This window comes from Podarcis liolepis (assembly GCF_965112155.1).
Source record: "Podarcis liolepis genome assembly, chromosome: 7".
In the NCBI taxonomy this organism is placed as follows: domain Eukaryota; kingdom Metazoa; phylum Chordata; class Lepidosauria; order Squamata; family Lacertidae; genus Podarcis; species Podarcis liolepis.
Genome location: NC_139561.1, coordinates 43,561,042 through 43,585,501, shown reverse-complemented (window position 1 = coordinate 43,585,501; position 24,460 = coordinate 43,561,042). Strand labels below are relative to the sequence as shown.

The 24,460-nt window shown below is 44.9% G+C and overlaps 1 protein-coding gene across 1 annotated transcript; it reads left to right on the top strand.

The window, feature by feature from the left end:
- The first annotated feature begins 16,467 nt into the window (after positions 1-16,467).
- Positions 16,468-22,566, top strand: IL17C (interleukin 17C). The gene is made up of 3 exons (XM_083513854.1): positions 16,468-16,674; positions 18,546-18,856; positions 19,634-22,566. Exons 1-3 carry the CDS (start codon positions 16,672-16,674, stop codon positions 19,881-19,883), a joined length of 564 nt encoding a protein of 187 aa, XP_083369980.1. The 5' UTR covers positions 16,468-16,671; the 3' UTR covers positions 19,884-22,566.
- The last annotated feature ends 1,894 nt before the right edge of the window (positions 22,567-24,460 follow it).

Here is a 24,460-nt window from a genome sequence, read left to right as displayed (position 1 = left end):
AATACCAGTTGCTTGGAATCACTTTTATCACCCACCCACTCAGGCTCATGTTATTCCGTAAGTATCTGGAGGACATAAGGTGATCCTCCTTGCTGTATAAAAAGGTAAAGGGACCCCTGACCATTAGGTCCAGTCGTGACCGACTCTGGGGTTGCGGCGCTCATTTCGCTTTATTGGCCGAGGGAGCCGGCATACAGCTTCCGGGTCATGTGGCCAGCATGACTAAGCTGCTTCTGGCGAAACCAGAGCAGCACACGGAAACGCCGTTTACCTTCCCACCAGAGTGGTACCTATTTATCTACTTGCACTTTGACGTGCTTTCGAACTGCTAGGTTGGCAGGAGCAAGGACCGAGCAACAGGAGCTCACCCCGTCGCGGGGATTTGAACCACCAACCTTCTGATCGGCAAGTCCTAGGCTCTGTGGTTTAACTCACAGCGCTACCCGCGTCCCTTCCTTGCTGTGTAGGGCAACACTAATGTCACCAAAGTCTTAAGGGTTGCCACTATCCCAGAGAGTACCTGCCTGGGAGAAATACGTAATAAGCTGAAATTAAATGAGCAGAGGCACTCTCTTCCCCCACTTTCTGGTGAGGAGATGCTCTGATCAGCAAATCTGCACCCGCTGAATTTCTGCATTTTATGTACCTGCTGATGGTGCAGGTGTGCAACTGGGACTCTGTTTTGATCACTAAAGCACATCCATGCATAGACCTCATACTCAGGGCCTACAGGATGATTTTAAAAACTGATATTGTGGCAAAAGGTATCGGCCAGCTATCTGGGACCTTTCCATTCTTGCTTAATTTTGGAGTTCTGGCCTTGGCTTTAGGTGTCAAGCTAGCCCAGGACATAAGATGTGACCCTGGTGCTGGAGAGGGAACTGGCAGTGTCACCCTGGGTCTCTTTATGTAAGAGGTGTGTAGCCTTTACTGGGCCCTGATTGGCTCGTTGCAACAGTGACACTTGCAGTGAACAAAAATAGCTCACTTGAAGGTGCCTGTCAGCTTCAGGGGCTGGCAGTGAAGAGCCCTGCCCCGGGTTGAGTCCCTCCTTCCTATGGGAAACCAAAGAGGAAGTTCAGCTCAGGTGCTTATCAGTTCATCAGCTTCAACAATCACGCAATTCCTTAAGTTTCTGTTTGAGATGGGGGGGGGAGGGAGAGAGAGAGAGGGAGAGAGAGAGAGAGAGAGAGAGAGAGAGAGAGAGAGAGAGAAGCTCTGAAGCTCTACAGAAGAGGAGAGCTGGGCATGCAGGGGTAAAGACAAATAAAGCCACTGGAATGAAGCCTCTTCTTCTAGCAGAGGCTGGTCAATTAAGGCAACCACCACCAACCACAGTCTTCCCCTATCTGCCTGTCTTCCTACTTAACAGCCAGTCCAGGGGGTCGCCCTGCCTGTCCTCCTTAGTTTCACTGTGGCCCTTATGGCTCTCAGCAGGGGACACAAGAAAAGCCAATGGCTGAATCAGGCCAGTAGCCCATCTAGTCCAGCAGTGGCCAAGCTGATATCTGTGGGAATCCTCAAGCACAGGGGTCAGCAAACTTTTTCAACAGGGGGCCGGTCCACTGTCCCTCAGACCTTGTGGGGGGCAGGACTATATTTTTTTTGGGGGGGATGAACAAATTCCTATGCCCCACAAATAACCCAGAGGTGCATTTTAAATAAAATTTAAAACTCATGTAAAAACACCAGGCAGGCCCCACAAATAACCCAGAGATGAATTTTAAATAAAAGGACACATTCTACTCATGTGAAAACACGCTGATTCCCAGACCGTCTGCGGGCCAGATTTAGAAGGCGATTGGGCCAGATCCGGACCCCGGGCCTTAGTTTGCCTACCCATGCTCAAGCAGGACCCAGTACAAGAGCACTCTTCCCTCCTGGGGCTTCCAGCAACTGGCACTCAGAAGCATTTCTGACTGTGGAGGCTGAGCATAGCCATCAAGGGTTATGCACAGACATTGACAGCCGTGCCCTACATGAATTTGTCATTTCCTCTTTTAATGGCAGCCAAGTCGGTGGCCATCACTGCCTCCTGTGGGAGCAAGTTCCATAGTTTAACTCCACCCTGAGTGAAGGAGGACTTTCATTTGTCTGTCTTGAATCTTCCAACGTTCACTTTTAGTTCCAGCATTCTGAGGGAGAAAAACCTTTCTCCATCCACTTTCTCTGTACCGTGCATAATTTTATACACTTCTTTTGTGTCACCTCTTATTCACCTTTTCTCTAGACTAAGAGTCCCAAATGCTGCAACTTTTCCTCCACGCCCTCGATCATTTTAATTGCTCTTTCCTGAACCTTTTCCAACTCTACAATATTCTTTTTGAGGCAAGGTGACCAGAACGATGCACTGCTATTTCGAATGCGGTTCAACCCTCAATTTATATAACAGCAATTTTATTTTCAAGAAGCACAAATCCAGAGTTGGTCGGCTTTACCTGTCATTGGCTCCACCTGCGGTTTGGGTTCCCTGCCTTCTGCTGTACCACTCACAAGGGCCACCAGCCCCAACAGACGACGGTGACGCCAGGACAGTGTCCTCTTCACCTGTTCACCATACTGAAAAAAGAAGTAGAACTTTTGCATGTGTTAAGTCATTAATACTGAGGTTCCAGGTGATGAACAGGTCCTGGGGTAATCAGGAACTTCTTCCCTGCCCCCAACCCTAAATCAAAGTGACACTTTTCCTCCACAGCAATTGGATTATTATTATTTTATAAATCATGTTTATTGGTTTTACAAATACAACATACAAATAAACACAAATTAGTAAAAACATACCTGTATAAATTCTCCAAATCTCAGGACTCCCCCCCATTCCCTCCATGGGGTCTCATTTTAAGAATCTGCAACTGAATATTCACACATACTCTAATTTTTATAGAAAACCATATTGTCCATAGTATTTTTTATACCAAAAGTGAGTCAAAATCCTGCTCTTGTTTCCTTCTGCTTACAGTGGTTTCCTAGGTAACTTATAAATTTTCCCCATTCTTTTATAAAGTTTTTATCCTCTTGGTTTCTGAGTTTTCCAATCGACTTTGCCATCTCTGCATAGTCCATCAGCTTGGTCTGCCATTCTTCTCTGGTAGGGACTTTTAGCCTCTTTCGAACTCTGGGCTAATAACTTTTGGGCGGCCACAGCAACTGGATTATTACTTAAGTAGCACACACTTTGTACATAATAGCATTTTATGCAGGTCTCTGTCCTGAGGGTCTTGCAATTTCAAATGCAACACAGGGGAGACAGTGGGTGAGCAGGACGGTGTGGGGGATAATGCAGGAGAATAATGTGCATACATTTAAGTTGAGGTAGTTCCAGCAGGGCAGAGCTAGAGCATCTAGCCAGATGTTGTTGGGTTACACCAGGCGTTAAGAGAACCTTTGGTCCTCTCCTCCGAAAGCCTCTGAACAATAACTCCCATCAGCCCCAGCCAGTATGGCCAATGGCCAGGCAAGATGGGAGTTGTTGATCAGCAACATCTGGGGGCTCAAAGGTTCTTCACACCTGCTTGTATCTTCTCTCATCAGCCCTAGCCAGCATGGGAATGAAAGAACTGCAGCTTTCTCAAGGAAGAGATGCTATGGTAGATAAAGCTTCACCTTTGAGTGTCTGCCTGTTGCACGGCTGTTTAAGACACAATATGCTTTTATTTGAACCTGTGAAGCTGTTGTCTATCTCTCAAGCTCCACTCAAGCTCCACTGCTCAAGATCTTCTCATGTGGAGATGCTACAAATCAAACCAGGGTTCATCAACATAACAAGTCTCTGCTATAGGGCTCATCCCAACGAGGAACACAGAATCAGACCCTAAGAAGATCCCTAGTGAATCGGGTCAACAGGCCATCTAGTCCAGCATTCTGTTCTCACAGTGGCCAACCAGAGGCCTGTTGGAAGACAACAAGCAGGACGTGAGAACTCTCCTCTCTCTGACAAACAGTGGAGGCAGAGCATAGCCATGAATTTGCCTTTTCTAAAGTCTTCCAAGCTGGCCACTGCCTCCATAGTTTAACTATACACTGTATGAAGTGAAGAAGTCACTTCTTTTATCTGAGATTTTGAAACTCAGTGCACTTTTCAGAAGTCTCTTACTTCCCTTGGCCTCCCTTGGGGTCTGACCCTGGCCAAGAACTCTGAGAAAGTCGTTGTGGACCACCGGTTTGAAATTTACGGCGTGTAATGCCTTAAAGGAAAATATTATGAAAGTGAGTTATAGGTGGTACATGACCCCAGTCAAGCTAGCAAAAATTTACCATTTGCCTGATAATAAGTGTTGGAAATGTAAAGAAACTGAAGGTACCTTTTAACACCTTTGGTGGACATGCCCGAAGATTAAGGCTTTCTGGGAAATGATATATAATGAAATGAAAAAGGTACTTAAATGTACTTTCCCTAAGAAACCAGAGGCCTTTCTCTTGGGCATTGTCGGCCAATTGGTGCCAAAGAAGGACAGAATTTTTTTCATGTATGCTACCACAGCAGCAAGAGTACTTATCGCAAAGCACTGGAAGACTCAAGATTTACCCACTCTGGAAGAATGGCAGATGAAGGTGATAGACTATATGGGACTGGCTGAAATGACCGGCAGAATCCGTGACCAGGGGAAAGAGACGGCGGAAGAAGATTGGAAGAAATTCAAAGTTTATCTAAAGAAGTATTGTAAAATTAATGAGTGCTAAAATGTCGAGGTTTTAAGGAAAAAAGGGGATTACAGCTGTAAAATATTAAGTAAAAGAAAAGAAAGACAAAATTTGATAAAACCAAGTGTTAGGATTTGCTGAAATAATTTTGGAAAATGGGATGTAGAAAGGGGAGGTATGGGGAAGTTGGCGAAGTAAGGTTTAAGAAAAAGTGATATGAAATTATACATGTTTGTTTGTGTGTTTGTCTGTTTGTACTGTGTATTGTTTGTGTTTATAAAAACTGTGAAAAACCAATAAAAATTTTATTTAAAAAAAAGAACTCTGAGAAAGTCAATATGGAGTCAGTACAAACTGCTTTAGCTAAGCCACCCGGCCACGGGCCTTTAAAATCACGAGTCAGCATGACGGCTCATGTGATGATGGCCCAGGGAGCTGTCTTTTCCTCCTATCCGGCCTTGGTTTTCCCCCAGGTGCCTTTGTTAACTTGTTGGCGTGCTCTGCCTGTTAACAAAAGGCAGCCACATACCAGGCGAGCCTTTTCTTGCATAAGAATTGTCAAGAGGCGGGGCAGCGGTGGGGTGGAAGGATGCTTCCGTGCAAGCCCTCAGAGCTTGCTAGACTGTGCAATTTACTGCACCGAATCAGGGTGTTGGGCAATCTCTTATTTAAGATCCAGTTACAACCCTTTCCTTTTCCCCCTTTTTGAAAAAAGTGGTATAATACCTGTGTTTCATGCATCCCTGACTCCTTGCTATTGTATGCAAGCTCCAAATAATTTTTTTGATGCTTCATAACCACTCCAATCGCTAGCTGGTTATTGCCAATTAACAAATAGATTGATTAATTAGCTGATGATGCGCCAGGCTCCAGTGAATACTCAGAACTCTATAGGCTTTAGGGTATTGGTTAGAATGCACTAATTTCTCTGGATTTTCCACGTACATAGGAAAACGTACTATGGAGGAGGGAAGCTTGTGGGATTCCCCTTTCCACACCTTCCTCCATTCATGTCCTGTCCCTGCCGTCCCCGCCACCACCCTGCCCAGCTGCCAACTTTATAGCAATGGAATATCCTCTTTTCCTAAGTGGGAAGCTGCTCTTTCCAACACACTCACGCTCTGCCTATGCACCCCTTTTTGCTCTTGCATGGAGGGAAACCCCCAATATTTTTTTTAATGAGACCTAACCACCACAGCGGGTGGCGCTGTGGGTTAAACCACAGAGCCTAGGACTTGCCAATCAGAAGGTTGGCAGTTCAAATCCATTGCTTGGTCCCTGCTCCTGGCAACCTAGCAGTTCGAAAGCATGTCAAAGTGCAAGTAGATAAATAGGTACCGCTCCAGCGGGAAGGTAAACAGCATTTCTGTGCGCTGCTCTGGTTGCGCCAGAAGCGGCTTAGTCATGCTGGCCACATGACCCGGAAGCTGTACGCCGGCTCCCTCAGCCAATAAAGTGAGATGAGCGCTGCAACCCCAGAGTCAGCTACGACTGGACCTAATGGTCAGGGGTCCCTTTACCTTTTAACCACCTGTAGATTTAAACTTCATTTCTGAATAAACACATAGAGCCCAGTAAAGGTCCATTTACATAGGACTGCAACTCTGCTCTGCCAGGTGATCCTCAGATTTTTTTAATCCAATTTTTAATTCTTCCTAGCCTGTGCTTTTTTGCTGATAGCATATGGGGGGGGGGGTTCATTGGGAACACATCAGGAAAGGGAAGAGCTAATCCTTGCCTCCCATCACACCACTGTTCCCAGCTGCAAGGCTTGACATATCAGGTTCAAACTTGAGAGACAGTACATAAGCAGCCATCCAGGAGCAACATCAGGCTACCTGCACAGGGTAGAAAGAGTAAATCTGAGCACTAAAATACAGTTTCTGCCTCACATGTAGTCTGAACCCAAGAATCTAGTTGTGATTCCTGCATTGCAAGGGGTTGGGGCCAGCTAACGTTTTCAGCAGGGAGCTGGTCCACAGTCCCTCAGACCTTGAGGGGGCCGGACTATATTTTTTGGGGGGGCGGGGAATGAACGAATTCCTATGCCCCACAAATAACCCAGAGATGCGTTTTAAATAAAAGCACACATTCTACTCATGTAAAAACACCAGGCAGGCCCCACAAATAACCCAGAGATACATTCTAAATAAAAGGACACATTCTACTAATGTAAAAACACGCTGATTCCCAGACCGTCTGCGGGCCAGATTTAGAAGGCGATTGGGCCGGATATGGGCCTTAGTTTGCCTACCCATGGTAGATGACCCGTGGTATCACTTCCAACTCTTTAATGCTATGATTCTCTTGGCCCCTGAAGTTACACTTTTTATATTTTACGTATTCAATGATTACTGTATATTGAACCCCTGCGACTGTTACTCTGTTAAACATTTTGTAAGATGTCTGCAAATGGCGGCACTGTTTAAAATAACCAAAAAATCGCACACAAATGGACTATTAACTATTGCTAAATCAAGGACAAGGCAAAAACTTTTGAATAGTTTTCTTTGGCATTAGCTAAGAACAATACAGTGGTACCTTGGGTTAAGTACTTAATTCGTTCCGGAGATCCGTTCTTAACCTGAAACTGTTCTTAACCTGAAGCACCACTTTAGCTAATGGGCCTCCTGCTGCCGCCACGCCGCCGGAGCACGATTTCTGTTAGCGGAGTCTGTAACCTGAAGCGTATGTAACCTGAAGCGTATGTAACCCGAGGTACCACTGTAACATTATAGACACTGCTCAACTACTATTATTAGCAGCGGGATATCTTGCAACTTCAGAATTACAGAAGACTTGAGAGCACTACAACAAATCCATTCTTGAATGTGTGTGAATCAGTAAAAAACCTTGTCTCAGTTGGTATAACTTGAGAGGCATTGCTACTGATGGTGCAAGAAACTTGGTGGAAAGTAAAACTGGTGCAGCTGCAAGAATCAGTCAAGAGACAATGAAATTAAATGGCACACATCCCGTGCAATTTCACTGCATCATCCACTAGCAAGCCTTCCGCAGTAAGATTCTCCCAGTGTGATGTATGTTGGTTGTATCCAGCGTTAATCATGGCATCATGGCCTTGATTACTGTCAGTTTCAAAAAAAATTCTCTCAGAGATAAAAGCAGAATACAGAGATCTGTTGCTCCATGCAGAAGTCAGGTGGCTTAGTATTCCTCAGGTGGTATTTTAGTCTTTTTATGAAGTTGATGTCTTACTCACGGGCAGTATACAAGGTCGAGAAGTACTACTTTCTGACCCCAAATGGATTTTTGATTTGCCTTTCCTGATATCACAGAGCATCTGAATGCTTTTAATATAAGGTTGCAGAGAAAAGGAAAGCCTACTGTGTCTGACATGTATTCTGAGTTGAAAGCTATGGAAGCAAAATGATTTTTTTATTTTATTTTATGAAGCACGTTAGTAAACATAGCTGTTCAAACATTTCATGCAGTAACAAACTAAAATCTGAGGACGGAAATTCACAATTCCATGTTGAAAGATGGAACCTACTGCAGGTGGGGTTTCAGAACAGGATCACTGATTGCCAGAAGCACAGAAAGGAAATGATAACGTTTCAGAATCCATTTGAAGTGGCACCAGAAGGCGCAAGTGAAGTTTTTTCTCAAGTGGAACTCGCTGATTTTCAAGCCAGTGATTGCCTCAGAGACATAAACAAAATAAGCATTCTATTAAATACATTCTGACAAATACATTACAAAACATTCTACTAGATACGTTACAAAAGCCCATCCCAATTTCTTGCTCAAATGGCTCTGCTTCCTAATTAATACGCAATTAGTACTTGGTGATCAAGATAACATTCTCAATGAATGAATAAACCACATGACCAGGTGCTAATTTATTCTCACATAGTCTGCAAGTCATCAAAAGAGAGAGAGCGGAAGCCTGAGTGGTTATTAAATAATGTTCTTATGAACAGTTGGGTAACTCGCCCTTATTCACCACCAAAGTGGTGGCCCTCTTCTTTCTCAGAAGTTGTTGAGCAGAGCCTAAGGCAGACCACCCAACAGGGAGGTTGGTGTCATGGATTCCCTGCACTGGCCAGAGGTTGGACAAGGTAACCTTTGAAGTTCCATCCAGCTCTAAGATTCCCTCCGTCCTCCATGGCAAAGGCTGCAGTCCTAACCTCACTTACCCAGAAGACCCACAGAATTGTTACTATTATTTTATTATTTATATCCCGCCTTTCTCCCAGAACCAGGACTCAAGGCGGCTCACAAAAATTAAAGCAAACATGAATAAAACACAGAAAGCTAACAACATATATAAAAGCTGATGCTTAAAAGGGATTTAAAATATAGCAAAGTTAAATGGATATAAAAACAAACCCATTAAAATACAGATAAAAACAGCACAGCACTCTTAAAAGCCTTTCCTTAAAAGCAGCCAGTTCCCAATACAGTGGTACCTCGGGTTAAGTACTTAATTCGTTCTGGAGGTCCGTTCTTAACCTGAAGCACCACTTTAGCTAATGGGGGCCTCCCGTCACTGCTGCGCCGCTGGAGCACGATTTCTGTTCTCATCCTGAAGCAAAGTTCTTAACCTGAAGCACTATTTCTGGGTTAGCGGAGTCTGTAACCTGAAGCGTATGTAACCTGAGGTACTACTGTACCCTGCAGGAATAAAACAGTCTTCATCTGCAGGTGGAAGGGAAAGTAGCCAGTCTTGTTTCTCTAAGAAGGGAGTTCCAAAGTCTGGGAGCAGCCTCTGAGATGGATTGACTAGGACTTACTTCTGAGAAACAGGAATGGGATTACACTGGACAGTGGTACCTCGGGTTACGTACTTAATTCGTTCCAGAGGTCCGTTCTTAACCTGAAACTGTTCTTAACCTGAAGCACCACTTTAGCTAATGGGGCCTCCTGCTGCTGTCACTCCACTGCCGCGCGATTTCTGTTCTCATCCTGAAGCAAAGTTCTTAACCCGAGGTACTATTTCTGGGTTAGCGGAGTCTGTAACCTGAAGCGTCTGTAACCCGAGGTACCACTGTACTTTTCTCTATGATAGTACAGTAGTTGCTGTTTCCTTATTAGCCCTTGCTTTATACTGGGGTTTTTTAAATTATTGTCTATCGCTTTGAGCAGTTTATAGAAACAAACAAGAAGAGCAGAAGAATTTAAAAGCAAATTATATTGACACAGTTGTAGTTTGTTTTGACCTTCCTGATTGCACAGATAGATAAATATACAAAATTATTATTATTACTATTACTATTGTTATTACAGTATTCTTCTAGACTTGTTACCTCCACTGTTGGGAGGCATGTTGCTGGGAATCACAAATGGGGGAGAGCTGATGTTGCGCTCAGCTCCTGCTTGTGGGCTTCCCCATGGGGCATCTGGGTGGCCCTCTTTGGCCTGATCCAGGCCCAGCACGGCTCTCCCCGCGTTCTGAGTTGAGAGCGTTCCAAGCACTTCACACACATGGTATTGCTCACAACAGCCCTGCAAGGTAGGCCTGCGTTGTCATTCTCCATCTTGTAGACGCAGGAGAGCGGGTGCCGAGAGCGCGAGTATCTCCTCCAGGAAAGAGGTCACGAGGTTAAGCATATTTAGAACTGGGAGGCTCCGAATCTCTTCGGATGCGCGCCATCATTTGCAATCACGAGCCCTGGACGCCTTCTTCTTCCTCATGACTCGGGGCTGAACTGCGACGGAATGGAGCGGGGCCGGGCCACGTGGAGGGGCTTTCCCCTGAGCCGGCCTGGCGGGAGCATGTGACGCGCCCACTGGAGAGGCGAATGACACACCGAGGCCGAGGAACGACGCAGCCGGAGAGAGTGCGCCTAGCCTTGCGCAGCCGGTTTGCGAGGATCCCGTGAGCCAAGAGAGTTCAACCACCTGCTGCGGCTCCAGCCGAACTCTCACCTACTTTCGTCACCGCCAGAGCGCAGCATTAACCCCTTGCGCAGCGGCCTGGCCTGTCTCTGCAGGCTCTTCTCTGACGCCACACGACAACCTGATCCAGGAAACGGAGTGACGGCCGGCGAGCGGGCTCACCTGCGAACCGCAATGCGGGAGCCGCTTCAAGCAAGCGGCTGCGGAGGGAGTGGGGTGGGTGTGTTGCAGGAAGGAAGGAAGCAAGGAAGGGCCGTGGCTCAGTGCCTGTTTTGCATGAGGAAGGTCCCAGGGTCAATCCCAGGTGGCATCCTGGAAATGGCCCCCGCCTGAAACCCTGGAGAGACAGCAGTGAACCGTATAGAGCAGCGGTTCTCAACCTGTGGGTCTCCAGATGTTGTTGGACTACAACTCCCATCATCCCTGAGCTTGGCCTTGCTAGCTAGGGGTGATGGGAGTTGTAGTCCAACAACATCTGGGGACCCACAGGTTGAGAACCGCTGGTATAGAGCAATGGTTGGGCTTGATATAAGGCAGCTTCCTGTGATGTCACTTTCCCCAAAGTCTGGTGCTCAAACCTCTACACCACACTGTCTCTGCCAAAGGACTCCGCCTAAGCGCCTTGCCCACATCCGCAGTGAGCAACAGACATAGCTCGCCAAGGCCGCCTCTGCACCATACAGTTAAATCTCTACGATGCCACTTCAAGCAGGCATTGCTTGCTTCCCCCAAAGAATCCTGGGAAGTATAGTGTGTTAGGGGTGCTGAATGTTGTTAGGCTGCCCTTCTCCCTCTCACAGAACTACAATTCCCAGAGTTCCTTGGGAAGAGGGATTGACAGTTAAACCACTTTGGGAATTGTAGCTCTGTGAGGGGAAAGAGGGGTCTTCTAACTCTCAGCACATGCCACAATCCCCGGGATTCTTTGGCGGAAAGCCATGCCTGTTTAAAGTGGCATGATGCCACTTTAAATGTGTAGTGAAGGTGGGTTCTTGGTCACGGCTTTCTCGCCTTATGGTGAGAAGCTCTGCCTTTCCATCAAATTATAGCCATCATTTCTAAATCTGCAGCTATACATACACTTTTATTTTTTTATTTGTTTCTGCTACCTGCTTTATTTGTGACCGTTACCAATTTTACAATGCTGGTTGGTTAATTTTGTCTCACATTTCCATAGTTGACTGCAATTTTTAATGTCATTTTTTGCCACCTTGGGACTCTTGACTGAAGGGCAGATAACAAATCCCAATATCCCTCTCTTTTCCATCTGTACAATTGAAACGTTGGCAGCCCACATTGCAGAGTGGCTGCCTTGATAAACAAGATAAGCACTGAGAAACTGAGAACGTACTAGTGCCTCAGTTTAGAATGGAATACTATTTCAGTTTTCCTTTCCCACCCATTCTGAACCCCATCTGGTCACCACTAACTTTTGGGATAGAAAGATCAGATTTGGGGAAAATAGCATTAAAGTGACTAAATGGAAACAGAATAGGAGCTTTTACAGACCGGGGGTGAGGTGAGGGAAATATACTCCTGATGGATTTAGCTCTTAACCTGTCTAGTTTTTTTACGATCATACATTTGGATCCGACTGGTCATGCTTTCAGATCCCAGACAAGAGAAAGAAGCGTACTGAGCCACATAAGCAAAGAGAATCTACAATGCCAGATGACTTATAATGTATTGCCGTTGAAACATTATTGATGTTTATAATGCCTATGAAGCTAGATAGAATGCACCCTTCTGAATAAGGAATTAGCCATGTCCCATGTCCAACCTATATAACACTGAATTTATTCATGGCTGCCTTGTTATTGGATATGGTAACGTTTCAGAATTAATGTGTTTTACTCAGGTGTTTTAAACCACATCAAACCACAATGGATGTCAAAAAGAAACAGATGTTTACAACCTTTGGAGAAAAGGAAAGTGAGCTTCAAACGAAATTACTAAAAAATAAATACATGTGTTTCTATTTCTGTATTATTATTTGTGTATTTAAAGTGTGTGATTGTGTGTGGGTCAGGTTTCACCTGCTACTGGAAAGTGGATCCCGGTTATCCTTTCTACCAGGATAAAAAAAAAATGAAGAACAAGTCTGTCAATGGGTATGGAACATCCACACTCAGAAGCAGTCTACCTCTGAATGCCAGCTACTGGAATTCAAACAATAGGGAGGGCTGTTGTCTTCCTGCCCTGCTTGCCAGCGTTGGGAATAGGACCCTGTACTAGGCAGGCCTTTGCTCCAATCTAGCCTGGCCATTCTATATTTCTTTTGCTTATTTATTTCATTTATGTCCTGCCTTTCCTCTGAGGAGATCAGAATGGTGGATGTGGTTCTGCCTTCCCAAGTCTGACCTCACAATGCAGCCCCACGACATTGATTAGGCTGAAAGACAGTGCCCATCACCACAGTGGCTTTCATGTGTCCTTGCGGATGTGTTTGTTTTCCCACAACACAAGCCAACAATGGAATAAAATGTGAATAAATGAATGAGCTAACTGAGCAAATATGGACCTATCAAACATCAATGAATGAACAAACCTGTTTTGCAAAAAAAAAAAAAAGACACTCATATAGAAAGTGAAAATGGGTTTGTTGGAAAAATACAAACTGTAACAAAAAAACCAACAAACCCTTTTTACCCAGAGAATGGAAAGTCTCACACAATTCCCTGGTTTGCGAATCCAACTTTTTTCCCTTTCATATTTGCATTTCAGAGTTACAAAGAAGCATAAAGAACTGACCATCAGGATAAAATCTATGAGAAAGTGGAAGAAAATATTTTCCATGGGTGATCAATGTATTTATTAATTCTTTGCATTTTTATCACAAGTGTGATGTAGTGGTAAGAGTGTCGGATGAGAACTTGGGAGGCTAGGGTTCAAATCCAGTGTTCAAAACTCCCATTGTTCCAGGCGCATTTTGTGACAGGGAATTTCATTAGCGCGAGCAGTTTCTGAGCTCTGAGCGCAGTACTGTGCCTAAGATTTCAGATTAAAACTGCAGAGTTGAAGGAAAAGAGGACCTTTTTCTGCCTCCCCATTTCCAGCTAATCTGAAGACTGGAGAAGAGACCCTCTTAAGAATATTAGGGGGGTGGGCTAGATTCTGTGAAAAATGAACGTAATAATTTAGCTGCAGTTCATTCTTTTTCAGCTTTGTATTCTCGTTATAAAAAAGCATGCTTAGACATTCTATTGTTGCGCCCATAGCCTAGGTTCAAGGTGCCATTTAGCTGCTAGCTTTCATATCTCATTTTCTAACACTGGTCAAATCCCTACTCAATCAGTCACTGTCTCTCAGCTTAGCCTACCTCACAGGGTTGTTGTAGGTATAAAAAGGGAGGAGGAAAACTGAACGCCACCTTGACGTCCTTTGAGAAAAAAGGTGGGCAATAAATAAATATTTTTTAAAAAAAATATGAAAGAAGGAGTAAATGTGTGATGAAGGCAGAGACATTATTTCAATCCTCCTATATTCCCCCTTAGAATATTCCACCTGGTTTTTTAAAAGGAAAAGTGATGTGTTGCCTTTCCTTCTGCAGGGATAAATATTGTGCAGTCATGATTGTGCTCGTGTTGGGATCAGGGTGGTTATATGCAATCCCTCTTTCAATACTGTCTTTGCCTTCAGGAGTTGGGGTCAGATATACTGCTTTGCTTCCAATCAGTGCATGTCCCATAACTTCCTGCTGAATTCCTACAACTTTAATACCGCAAATGTTCTGGTTTATTTTTTGTCCCACTTTTGCTGTTCTAGAGCCTCTCCGGACATCAATTATTGTTTGTGTCAAGAATATTTTGCAGAATACACACGTAATAAAACACCAGTCCGAAAGGGCCCACAAAGTAGGGTAAATATTTCAGTGACTATCATAACAGTGATATTAAAGAACTAAGCATAACAGTGACTAACAGAACAGTGATTAGTGTTAAAGCGTTAAAGCAAGAGGATGTGTAGAATTCACACGCGCTCTCCACCTCTCCAACCCGTCCTCCAAATCCGGCAGGAAGAGAGAAAAGCACGCAAAAGCTTTTTTCAAAAAAACCAAACCAAACAGTAGTTTGCTGCCACCACCCCCTTATTTCCAGAACAGTCCCCGAAGAGTAACCCAAGGAGGGAGATTACTCTTCAGTCTTTACCAGACAACCCCACTCTATGTCACTTTTCCGTGACACAGACAGAAATCCAACAGGCTCTGGTAGGTGACTAAGTAGATTAGGCACTGGTTCAGCTTCCCCGGCAGAAAGGCACAAAAGACAAAGGCAGGAAAAAAATCCTTTTTCCAAATTTATTAAAAAGAAAGGGTATTCAAAACAATAAAAGTTGGCACATCTCTTACAGATCCCAAACAGAAAATAAAAACATGATTTAATATCGCTAACTATACTCTCAACAAGAACAGAAGCACAAGCATAATAGTTTCAAAGAAGTTCTCGGCTGGGGTGGTGTGCCAGGCCAGGTGGGCTGCGAATTGCAAGTTAGTTTCCTAAGGTTTTTCCCCCTTTGAACCAGGTGGATTCAAAACTTAAAAGCCAATCAGTTCCTTAGATTAATTAGCAATTTGCCAATGGTTACAGAGAGGGACAATAACTCAGGCTTGTTAGGAGACTCAACAGCTGAATCCTGTTTATCAAAAGGCCTTGAAGATTAAAGCATCCCCAGAACAAACCAGATTCTTTGAGTTGCAAATTAGCCAGAAAGCCCTCTCACTCTGAATCTGAGTCCCAAACAGGCAGGTGTCAAGAACCACAAATCAGCTAGAAACTCTTTTTCCTGTAGGAGGAAGATGACCAGTTCACACTCTTAAAGACAGAAAGTCTGAAATTAAAGAACTAGATGCACATTCCCAGGATTCTATAGAGCTTGGCTCTCCCATAATGCTCTTCTGCATGAGCCAAAGTTCTAACCTGCTAAGATTTCCCAATATCACTACAGGATGTTATGGGATTTGGACAACGGTAGGATGCCTCATAGCTGTCACCATTTTCCGGGAAGGATTCAAGCAAAGAACTGAAAAATATCTACCCCTCGCAAAGCTACAATTCCCAGCACCCTTCATAACCTACAGTTCCCATGATACTTTGGGCAGTGAGGTGATGTGCTTTAAGTGTATGGTGTGTACAAAGTCACCCCCTCTCCCAGTCAGGTATATATTTCTTTATTGGGCCAAGTTATGCTGGCTGCAGAGTATGCCAGCTTTAGAGTTTCACAGAACCCTTCAATGAATGGAATAAAAAAGCAGCCAAACTTCCACTGACCTCTCTCCTCCACTGATCTGTATGGCCCCCTCCTGCTCTCAGTCTCTGTACAATCTTCTGTGTTTCCGTTCCATATGACAGAGAGTTCTGTGGAGCCCACCAGCTGGTGCATTCCCCAAAATATGCTGAGGTGCTCCCCCCCACCCAGCAAAGAGAGAATATTATACCTGCTGCATAATTCAAAATAAAATGTAGCACTTGGGTGCCTGCATTTCTATTTCATTAAAGAATGGAACAAACAGAGTATCAAATTTCATATTTTTGATACAGGATGCCTTCTCAATTAATGGAGCATGCGCTTCCCCATCTACAAAGGATGAAGACTAGAAAGATCAGTCAACAATGTTTGTTGTGTACAGAAGATCACTGATTGCGTACATGCCCTTTCCCTGTCCCACGTCATCCAAGGATGCCCCCCTCCTTACAAATCCTATCAAACAACTGTTTAGATATTTACAGTAAAATCTATTATTAGTAATAGACCATTAGCAGGGGCTAGAAGAAGAAAAAAAGACTAGGTTAGCCTGACTACTCAGCTCCCCGCCCACTGTCGTTAAATAAGTAATCATAGTATAACAGAACTATTTCACGAATGCCAGAGGATTGCAGAATAAAGAAACCCTGCTAGGTAAGGGAGGAGGAAGTGAGTAGACTCAACTATTTCCCTAAAGGGAGGAGGGAGGAGGGAGAGCCTTGGAGTTTCCAGGTGTGTAAGTAACATCCCTGTTCCCCAGCATATAAATGGGAGACAGGTGTCAAGCTGGAGTCAGTTTACCTGTCCCTTGCAACTGACAATCACCCTCCAAGGGAAGCTAAGCCCAAGAGGCAGAGAAAGAGGAGCTCGTGGACAATCCACCTTAAGCATCATCAGCACCTGCTCACTGACTCTTTCGAATCAGCCGAGATGGTAAGGATGCCACCTCTGCCACCTCCAGGTGCCCGAGGGAAATGCTCAGGGACTCTCTTACAGTTCCCACTCTGCTGGAGGAGGGCAAGGGAGAAGAAGCAGCCTTTCAGAAAGGAAATGGGATGGGTTGGATTCAGCGTTAGTCTGGACCTATTTTTCTTTCTTATCTGTTGTGATTTGCTAAAGTGCTTTTATGACTTGTGTGTGGACAGGGCTGGCGGTCAAACTGCTATCTGAAGAACATTATTCTTTTGTACTCAATCAAGTACATGAACGATATCTGTTTTAAAGCTGTAATTCTAAGCACCCTCGCGGCATGTTCCTGTATCTCGATAGAATGTGTATGTTCCGTTCAAACTGAGATTTACTCACAAGAAAGTGTTGTCTTAAAATCAAAGGACTGTAACATTTAAGTATATGCTGCATTGATTCATTTGTGGCTTATTTCAATATGACAAAGTCTAGTGTGTTGGTAAATGGTCACAAAGTAAATAACCTTGGACCTAAAAATGTGGATAAGTAAGGTTATAATAGAACATACTCATTCTCCCTTAGCGTGGGACAGTGGAAGAGACATCTGAAAAAATAGGAAGGGGGGAGAGAAAGAGAAAGACGGGTGGAAGGTCTTGAGGAGAGACTGAAGGGGGAAATCCTGTACATGTCTATTCTGAAGTAAGACCTGCTGAGTTCAATGGGACTTACTCCCAGTGAAGTGTGTATGGGGTTGTAGGATGATAAAATGAAGTGCAGTGAATTCTATGTGTGGTAGCCAATACCGCAGAAGACAGAATCAGGAGTCAAGATAACCTTAACAGATTGGAGAACTGGGCCAAAACAAACAAAATGAATTTCAGTAGGGACAAATGTAGGAAGAACCAGCTGCACAAATATAAAATGGGGGACACCTGGACGAAAAGGATCTAGGGGTCTTAGTAGACCACAGGCTTAACATGAGTCAACAGTGTGATGCAGCAGCAAAAAGAAAGAGCTAATGCTATTGTAAGCTGCATTAGCAAAAGTATAGTGTCCCGATCAAGGGAAATAATAGTCCTGCTCTATTCTGCCTTATTCAGACCTGGAGGACTACTTCCAGTTTAAGAAAAATATTGACAAGCTGGAATGCGTGCCCAGGAGGGTGACCAAGATGATAAAGAAACCAAACATTATGAGGAATGGTTGAGGAAATTGGGTATGTTTAGCCAGCTAAGGAGGAGACTGAGAGGAGATAGCCATCTTCAAATAAAGGGCTGTCACACAGAGGAGGGAGCAAGCTTGCTTTCTCCTGCTCCGAAGGCTAGGACCCAAACAAATAGATTCAAGTGACAAGAAAGGCTAAAGACACAATTTTAAATATATACATACATATAGCATAACCTGTGCCCATGGTGCTCTGCGAAATATAAAGAAATGGGTCCTTGCCCCAACTAGCTTACAATCTAAAAATTCTACACAAGGGGGGGAAACAGAAAAATACTCAAGAGGAAGAATATCTGAAAACTTCAGTTCTCTCTCTGGGCTGGGACATAGGAATATAGGGAGTAGCCTTGTACCGAGTGAGACCCTTGCTCATCTAGCTTGGTATTGTCTACACTGACTGGCAGCAGCTCCCCAGGGCTTCAGACAGGGAGTCTCTCCCAGCCCTACCTGGGATGCTGGGGATTGATGCTTTCTGTGTACAAGGCAGATGCCCTACCATGGAGCTACAGCTCTCTCCCTTCTATTTTAAGTGTACTGTAAGAAAGAAGTTCAAAACTAGTTGAACTAAGGATGTCTCCTAATTAATCCTAGCATGGATGAACAATGTTTTCTCTCCAACCACCATCTTCAATCCCTCTAGTATAGTTATATGCATCTCTTTCTTCCCCTTCCAGCGGTCCCTTTTGCTTGCACTGATTCTCCTTGCCTGGGCAGAGGCCAAGCGACCGGGTGGCCACCACCGACACCACCAGAACTGCTTTGCCGCAGAGGATGTGCAGGAAGGGTACGTGCCCACGCTGTTCCGGAGCAGGGCCACACGGTGGGAACGCCAAGCTCCCGTTCAGCTGGTGCCCTACGTGGAGGGTGAAGAGGCCAGTCCACGGAGGCAGCGGAGGCACCACGAGACCACCTGCCCCGATCTGAAGGTCCAGGGCACTCTGAACAGAGAAATCCACGAGCGCTCCATCTCACCATGGACATACCGGTAAGGGCACAAGACATAAAAAGCAAGGGTGAGCATCTCAAGTGGACAGGTGCAGAGGCAGTTTTAGGGTAGCATGACCAGTGCGGCTGCACTGGGCACCGCACTGCTGTAGAAAGGAGTGCAAGGTGCAGGGCAGGGGTGCCAGATTTTAGTGTCACACAGGGCGCTGCTGAAATTTGAGAGCCCAAAGTCTGCCACTGACAGATGTGAGTGTACTAAACACCACAACCAAACGGTAGTCCCCCAGCCTACATGGCAACTCTTCGACTCTTGCTAGGGTCTGTTCCCAAACACCCCTAATAAGGTGCATCCTATCATTTTAATTTTATAAAGATCTTTATATACCCCTATTTGTGTGTTTTTTTAAAAAAATCAGAGCAGTTTACAACAATTATATGTAAGATTTTACAATAAAAATATGAAATGTTATAATGATAAAATCTGAAATCAGCCAACTGTTAGGGAGATATATATTCTGATTGCCAGAATAAGCCTGACAGAATAGAAATATATTCAGCAGGTGTTTAAAAGTTGAAACAGAAGGTGCATCAAGTTTATACAAGCGAGCGAGAGCTGTAGGAGAAGTCTTAGAGGAAGGAGAAGTCTTAGCAAAAGCGGCTTGTCGTGCAAGGAAAAGAATTTGCAACAAACTATAATTTCCATAATTCCTTGAGGGTGGGAAGATAGAAGTCATGACAGTTAGACAGCTATTAAGGCTATTGTTGTGGTTTTGAGTTCGCCTAGCTCACTCTTCTTTCTCCATTCTTTTTAAACTAGTATTGATGAAGATGAGGACCGCTATCCACGCAAACTGTCCATTGCAGAGTGTCTCTGCAAAGGATGCATTGATGTCAAGACAGGACAAGAGGTGACCTCGCTCAACTCTGTGCCGGTGTTCCAGAACATGATGGTGCTGCGACGCAAGCCGTGCCAACACAACGACGAGGCCGCTGGCTTTACCTTTGAGGTGAAGTACATCGATGTGCCCGTGGCCTGTGCCTGCGTCCTCCCCCGATACAGCAGCTGAGCGGGTGACAGTCTGCGCAACCAATGCTCCTATGGAGCAGTTTCATATGCAGCATGGTCCAAATCTAAATCTGTTTTTCTGAATGCAGCAGCATCACATGTCCCAGTCATTGTGTTTGTTTTAAAGCACTTGTTCATTTCAACTCTAAGGATTATTGTGGTCCTGCCCCTTTGGGAGGAAGGGCGGGGTATCAATGTAATGATGATAACAAAATTGCTGCCCAACAGCTCTGAGTCATCCCTGGAGGTCAGGAAGGGATTTTAATCAGGTTCCCTATCCCTACTCCCCCTCATAGCCTAGAGCCCCTGGTCCCACCCATCAGATGACAGTCTTGGGACATGTCAGCACTTTTTCACCAGGAGGGAGCAATGGAGAAACTGCAGTCCTAAGAGCAAAAAACAAACAAACAAAAAACCTTTGGCACCTTAAAGATTTTTCTTTTAAAAATGGCAGTAGCTTCCATGGACCACAGCGCACTTCTAATGCCACAAGACTCTTGCATTGCTTTTGCTGTAGCAAACTAACATTGGCTACCCTTTTGCATCCTAAGAATAAGGGGAAAGGCTGTAGCTCAGTGGTAGAGGTGCTTAAGGCAACAGTATCTTTTGAAGTCCTCCTTACTCTCTACCTGTCAGGCAGAATGCGCTGGTGGCTGATGCCAGTTGAGGCTGGTGAGGCAGCAGGCAGGGAAACCGACAGAAGGTGGTGCCAATGACAGGCAGAGCCACTTTCTGATTGATTGCAAGTAAGTAGGCAGGCAGCGCCCTATTCACCCAAATGGACCAGCAAAACGTGCATTGATGGAAGGGACTGATCCTGGTAGCTCCTCCCCATATGATTGTTTTTGACCTATTTATTTATTCATATTTGTATTTATATTATTTATGTTTGAAGTTATCAAGTGCTTGTTCTGGTTATTTATTGATTTTGTTCCCTAGTAGCTCTCCAAGGCTTTGCCGAGAATTTACTGAGTCCATATCTGTGATCTCTTGCTGCTGGTGCTGTCTTGAAATGTGTCCCCCACTCCCTAGAAAATCTTTTTTCCCTTTTGAATAGAAGCTTACATTTTCCTGCTTCGTTCTCAGGGCATTTTAGAACTTTTTCTGGGTGTGGGGCTTTGAGCTTACCTTATCCATCTGAGGTGGCTGAGGCCACTACATATTTACTTTCTTACTTACTGGTAAAACGTTTCCTCAGCGCTCCTCGGCACCCACCAGCTGCCCACACTTTCTGATCTGAGAAAGCCCCATGGGAGGAGCTACCTCATGAGGTCTTCTCCTGAGCTTTGACTGACACGTTGGCAGCTGGGGTGGCTGCAGAGTGCAGACCATTCCTGAGGTAATTTGTGGAATGAAAGAAAGGAAACTCCCCCTCAGCCACCTCAAAGATTAAGGCAAATGCTTCAAAAACCCAGCACAGGCTGCCAGAATTTCACTGAGCCTTTCTGTCCTCCTTGATAAAACCTCAACTGTGATATCTTTTTTTTCTTAGTTGAGACATTTTTCAGGACAGCACCAACCCCCAGCACAGCAGGGACAATCTTGGCAAAAGTGTGCCAGCAAACAGCCTGACCAAATATGCCAAACTGCAGCAGGGATCCCATGGCTTGGCTGTCTGTTGCAGCTGATCAGCACAGCCAACCCTGTGGCCTGGTGCGATTGTCAGCTTCAGCTAGGTGCTGGTGTGCAGCATGCTGACCTGCCAATCTCATCATAACAGAAATGGTCGCAATGTCTTCTTGTGGCAGAAATGGGCCTTGTAGGTGGAAGACCCAGCTCAACCCTGTCTTAACAGCTAATTCCAGAGTGCCGAGCATCATACTAAAAAGGGAAGTGGTGCTTGGCATTGCTGCGCCAGGCAGTGGCTGGTTTAGTGCAACTGTATGACATGCCCAGGACTCAAGTCTTTGAGGAACCTTGCTGCGTTCCTTAGCTGGAAGGCGCTGGGTGAGGAGTTTGCTTGGGAGGAAACTCTCAGTAGCTCTGCATTCCTTACTAGTTCAGGAAACCTGCAACAGATCATCAGGGTGAGATGCTTTAGCTGTTGCTACCAAAGTTATTTGGCTTCTCCAGTAAGACCTCTGTGTGCTTAAATATTAAAAATCAACAAATTTCACCATTGCTCTCCCAGGGGTAGGAACCCCTGCACTTCCTTCCCCAAAGTGCTGCTCTCAGAGATGATGGGAGGCACTGCCTATACATTTCTAACCTTGTGCCAGCAGCCCGTGACTTTTCTCTCTGACAATTGCTGGATGTCACCTCCCACACCAGGTTTCAACATTGCACGGTCTGGCTGTGGGTGTGTGGAACAACAAGTGATGCATACTGTGTGGTTTTGATTCGTTTTTGCTTTTCCAGCCATGGATTGGAACTCTTATTTATTGAATTGCTTCAGGGAGTTCCAATCAATTAATTTATTTTTGGACTCAATATCTAATGGATAGGTGCTCTTATTTATTTGATGTCTTGTGGTGCTTTTAATTGATATGTTTTTATCTCTAAATATCTAATTATATGTCTAAATTATTAAGTTATTTATGCAAATGTATTTATTGTGACACTAAACAAACAAACAACCCCTGATAGGAGGAGGCATCACCCAGACTGGGATGCAGAGGCTTCCTCCAGTGTGAAATTGTTTAATAAATTGCATTAAAATAAAATGTTATTTCTCTATGAAAGCATTTGGGACTCTTGGCTGTTTTGTTTACAGTGCAGGTCTCTCCTGAGAGATCTGCAGGTCACTACACCCGTCACTGGCCTTGCTTGGCATGTGTTGTCCTGCCCACTTTTGCCATTGGCGTGTGACCCCCCCAGAAAGTCACCCAGAAGGACCTTGGAGTGAAAAAGGTCCCCTGCCCCCTGAGCAACACAATCCAGAACACAAGCCATGCTGAGCAAATGGCTTCATATGACCAGGATGTATGTGTGAACCAAGGGGCCTGCTGTAGTGAAAAGCACAATTTTCATAGGGTCATAGGGAATCAGAAACATAAGGAAAGTTCAGAAATAAAACAAAAGGTTCTTCCTCCTCCTCCACCCAGCAGTGGTCAGTCAGGTGTCTCCACACAGCCCCAAGGCAGAGCTTGAAGGCAAGATCCCTCGCCCACTGTTGCTCAACCAGATTGTGGCACTACAAGGTAGACTGCCTATGAAACTGCAAGCTCCACTCGAAGCTGAAGGTTGGAAGATTCAGGGCAGGCAAAAGAAAGGTCAGCTTCAAGCGATACATAGATAAACCGTGTCATTTGCCCCCACAAGAAGCAGTGATGGCCACCAACTTGGATGACTTTAAAAAAAGGATTGGGTGAATAAATCGAGCACAAGGCTATCAATGGTGGCAATGTTCCACCTTAATTCTCAGAGGCAGAAGTGCTTCTGAATACCAGTTGCTGGGAATTGCAAGTGGGCAATTGCTGTAGCTTGTGGGCTTTCAATAGCCAGCTGGCCACTTTGAAAACAGGAGGCTGGACCAGACAAGCCTTTGGACTGATCCAACACAGCTCTTTTATGTTCTCAGTAATGGCGGATAGTTATTGAAAGACCTCCTTCTCCTTTGTTGACCACCATCCCATCTTATGACAGAAAATCCAGTGAATTTGTTTTCTGCAAATCACTTACCTGTTCTCACTCTGCATCTCTCACCAACAGTGGTGAATTTTGAAATACTAGCTCAGAATAACAGCCCCCGCCCACAAGGAAAGCTCCAAAATGGAAGCAGCTTCGCCAAACATTATATACATGCGCACACAGTAAACATACAAAGCATTAGACCCAGCTGCTCAGAATTGGTATGATTGTGCATAATTACAGTACCTAAGAGTAAGCTGCACAGAAGTTAGCCATGCTTGCTTCTGACTGGCTACATTTGCAAAACACACACTGAGCTGCAACGAAAAGGTCTTCAGCCAGCTGAAATGCATGTAGCCTGTAGTTATTCATTGGAACCACAGACTACCGTATTTTTTGCACCATAACACTCACTTTTTTCCTCCTAAAAAGTAAGGGGAAATGTCTGTGCGTGTTATGGAGGGAATGCCTACGGGTGGCATGCCTGCGGACTTTCCTCCTCTAAAAACTATGTGCGTGTTATGGTCGGGTGCGTGTTATAGAGCGAAAAATACGGTAACTTCAAAAAAGAAAAGCAAACTTGAAAGCCTCCTTATTCACTTGCCAGAGCGGTTTCCCTGACACTTAAGACAGTTGACATCATTGACTTCACTCCTGCTCTGAAAAAAGTCCCAGAGCTGTGCTCCCCCTAAATTTTCACAACTACACCATTGCTTGTCAATCAATATCATGGAGATGACCTTGAGGGTAAGTATGGGAAGGGGGGGACAGTGCCTCTGTTTACTTTATCCACAGGATGCATAATTATGTTGTTGTTTAGTCATTTAGTCGTGTCCGACTCTTTGTGACCCCATGGACCAGAGCATGCCAGGCACTCCTGTCTTCCACTGTCTCCCGCAGTTTGGTCAGACTCATGTTTGTAGCTTCAAAGACACTATCCAACCGTCTTGTCCTCTGTCGTCCCCTTCTCCTTGTGCCCTCCATCTTTCCCAACATCAGGGTCTTTTC

Coding starts and splice junctions, on each gene's coding strand:
- IL17C (XM_083513854.1), top strand. Junction 18,857..19,633: donor ATCTCACCATGGACATACCG/GTAAGGGCACAA, acceptor TTTTTAAACTAG/TATTGATGAAGATGAGGACC.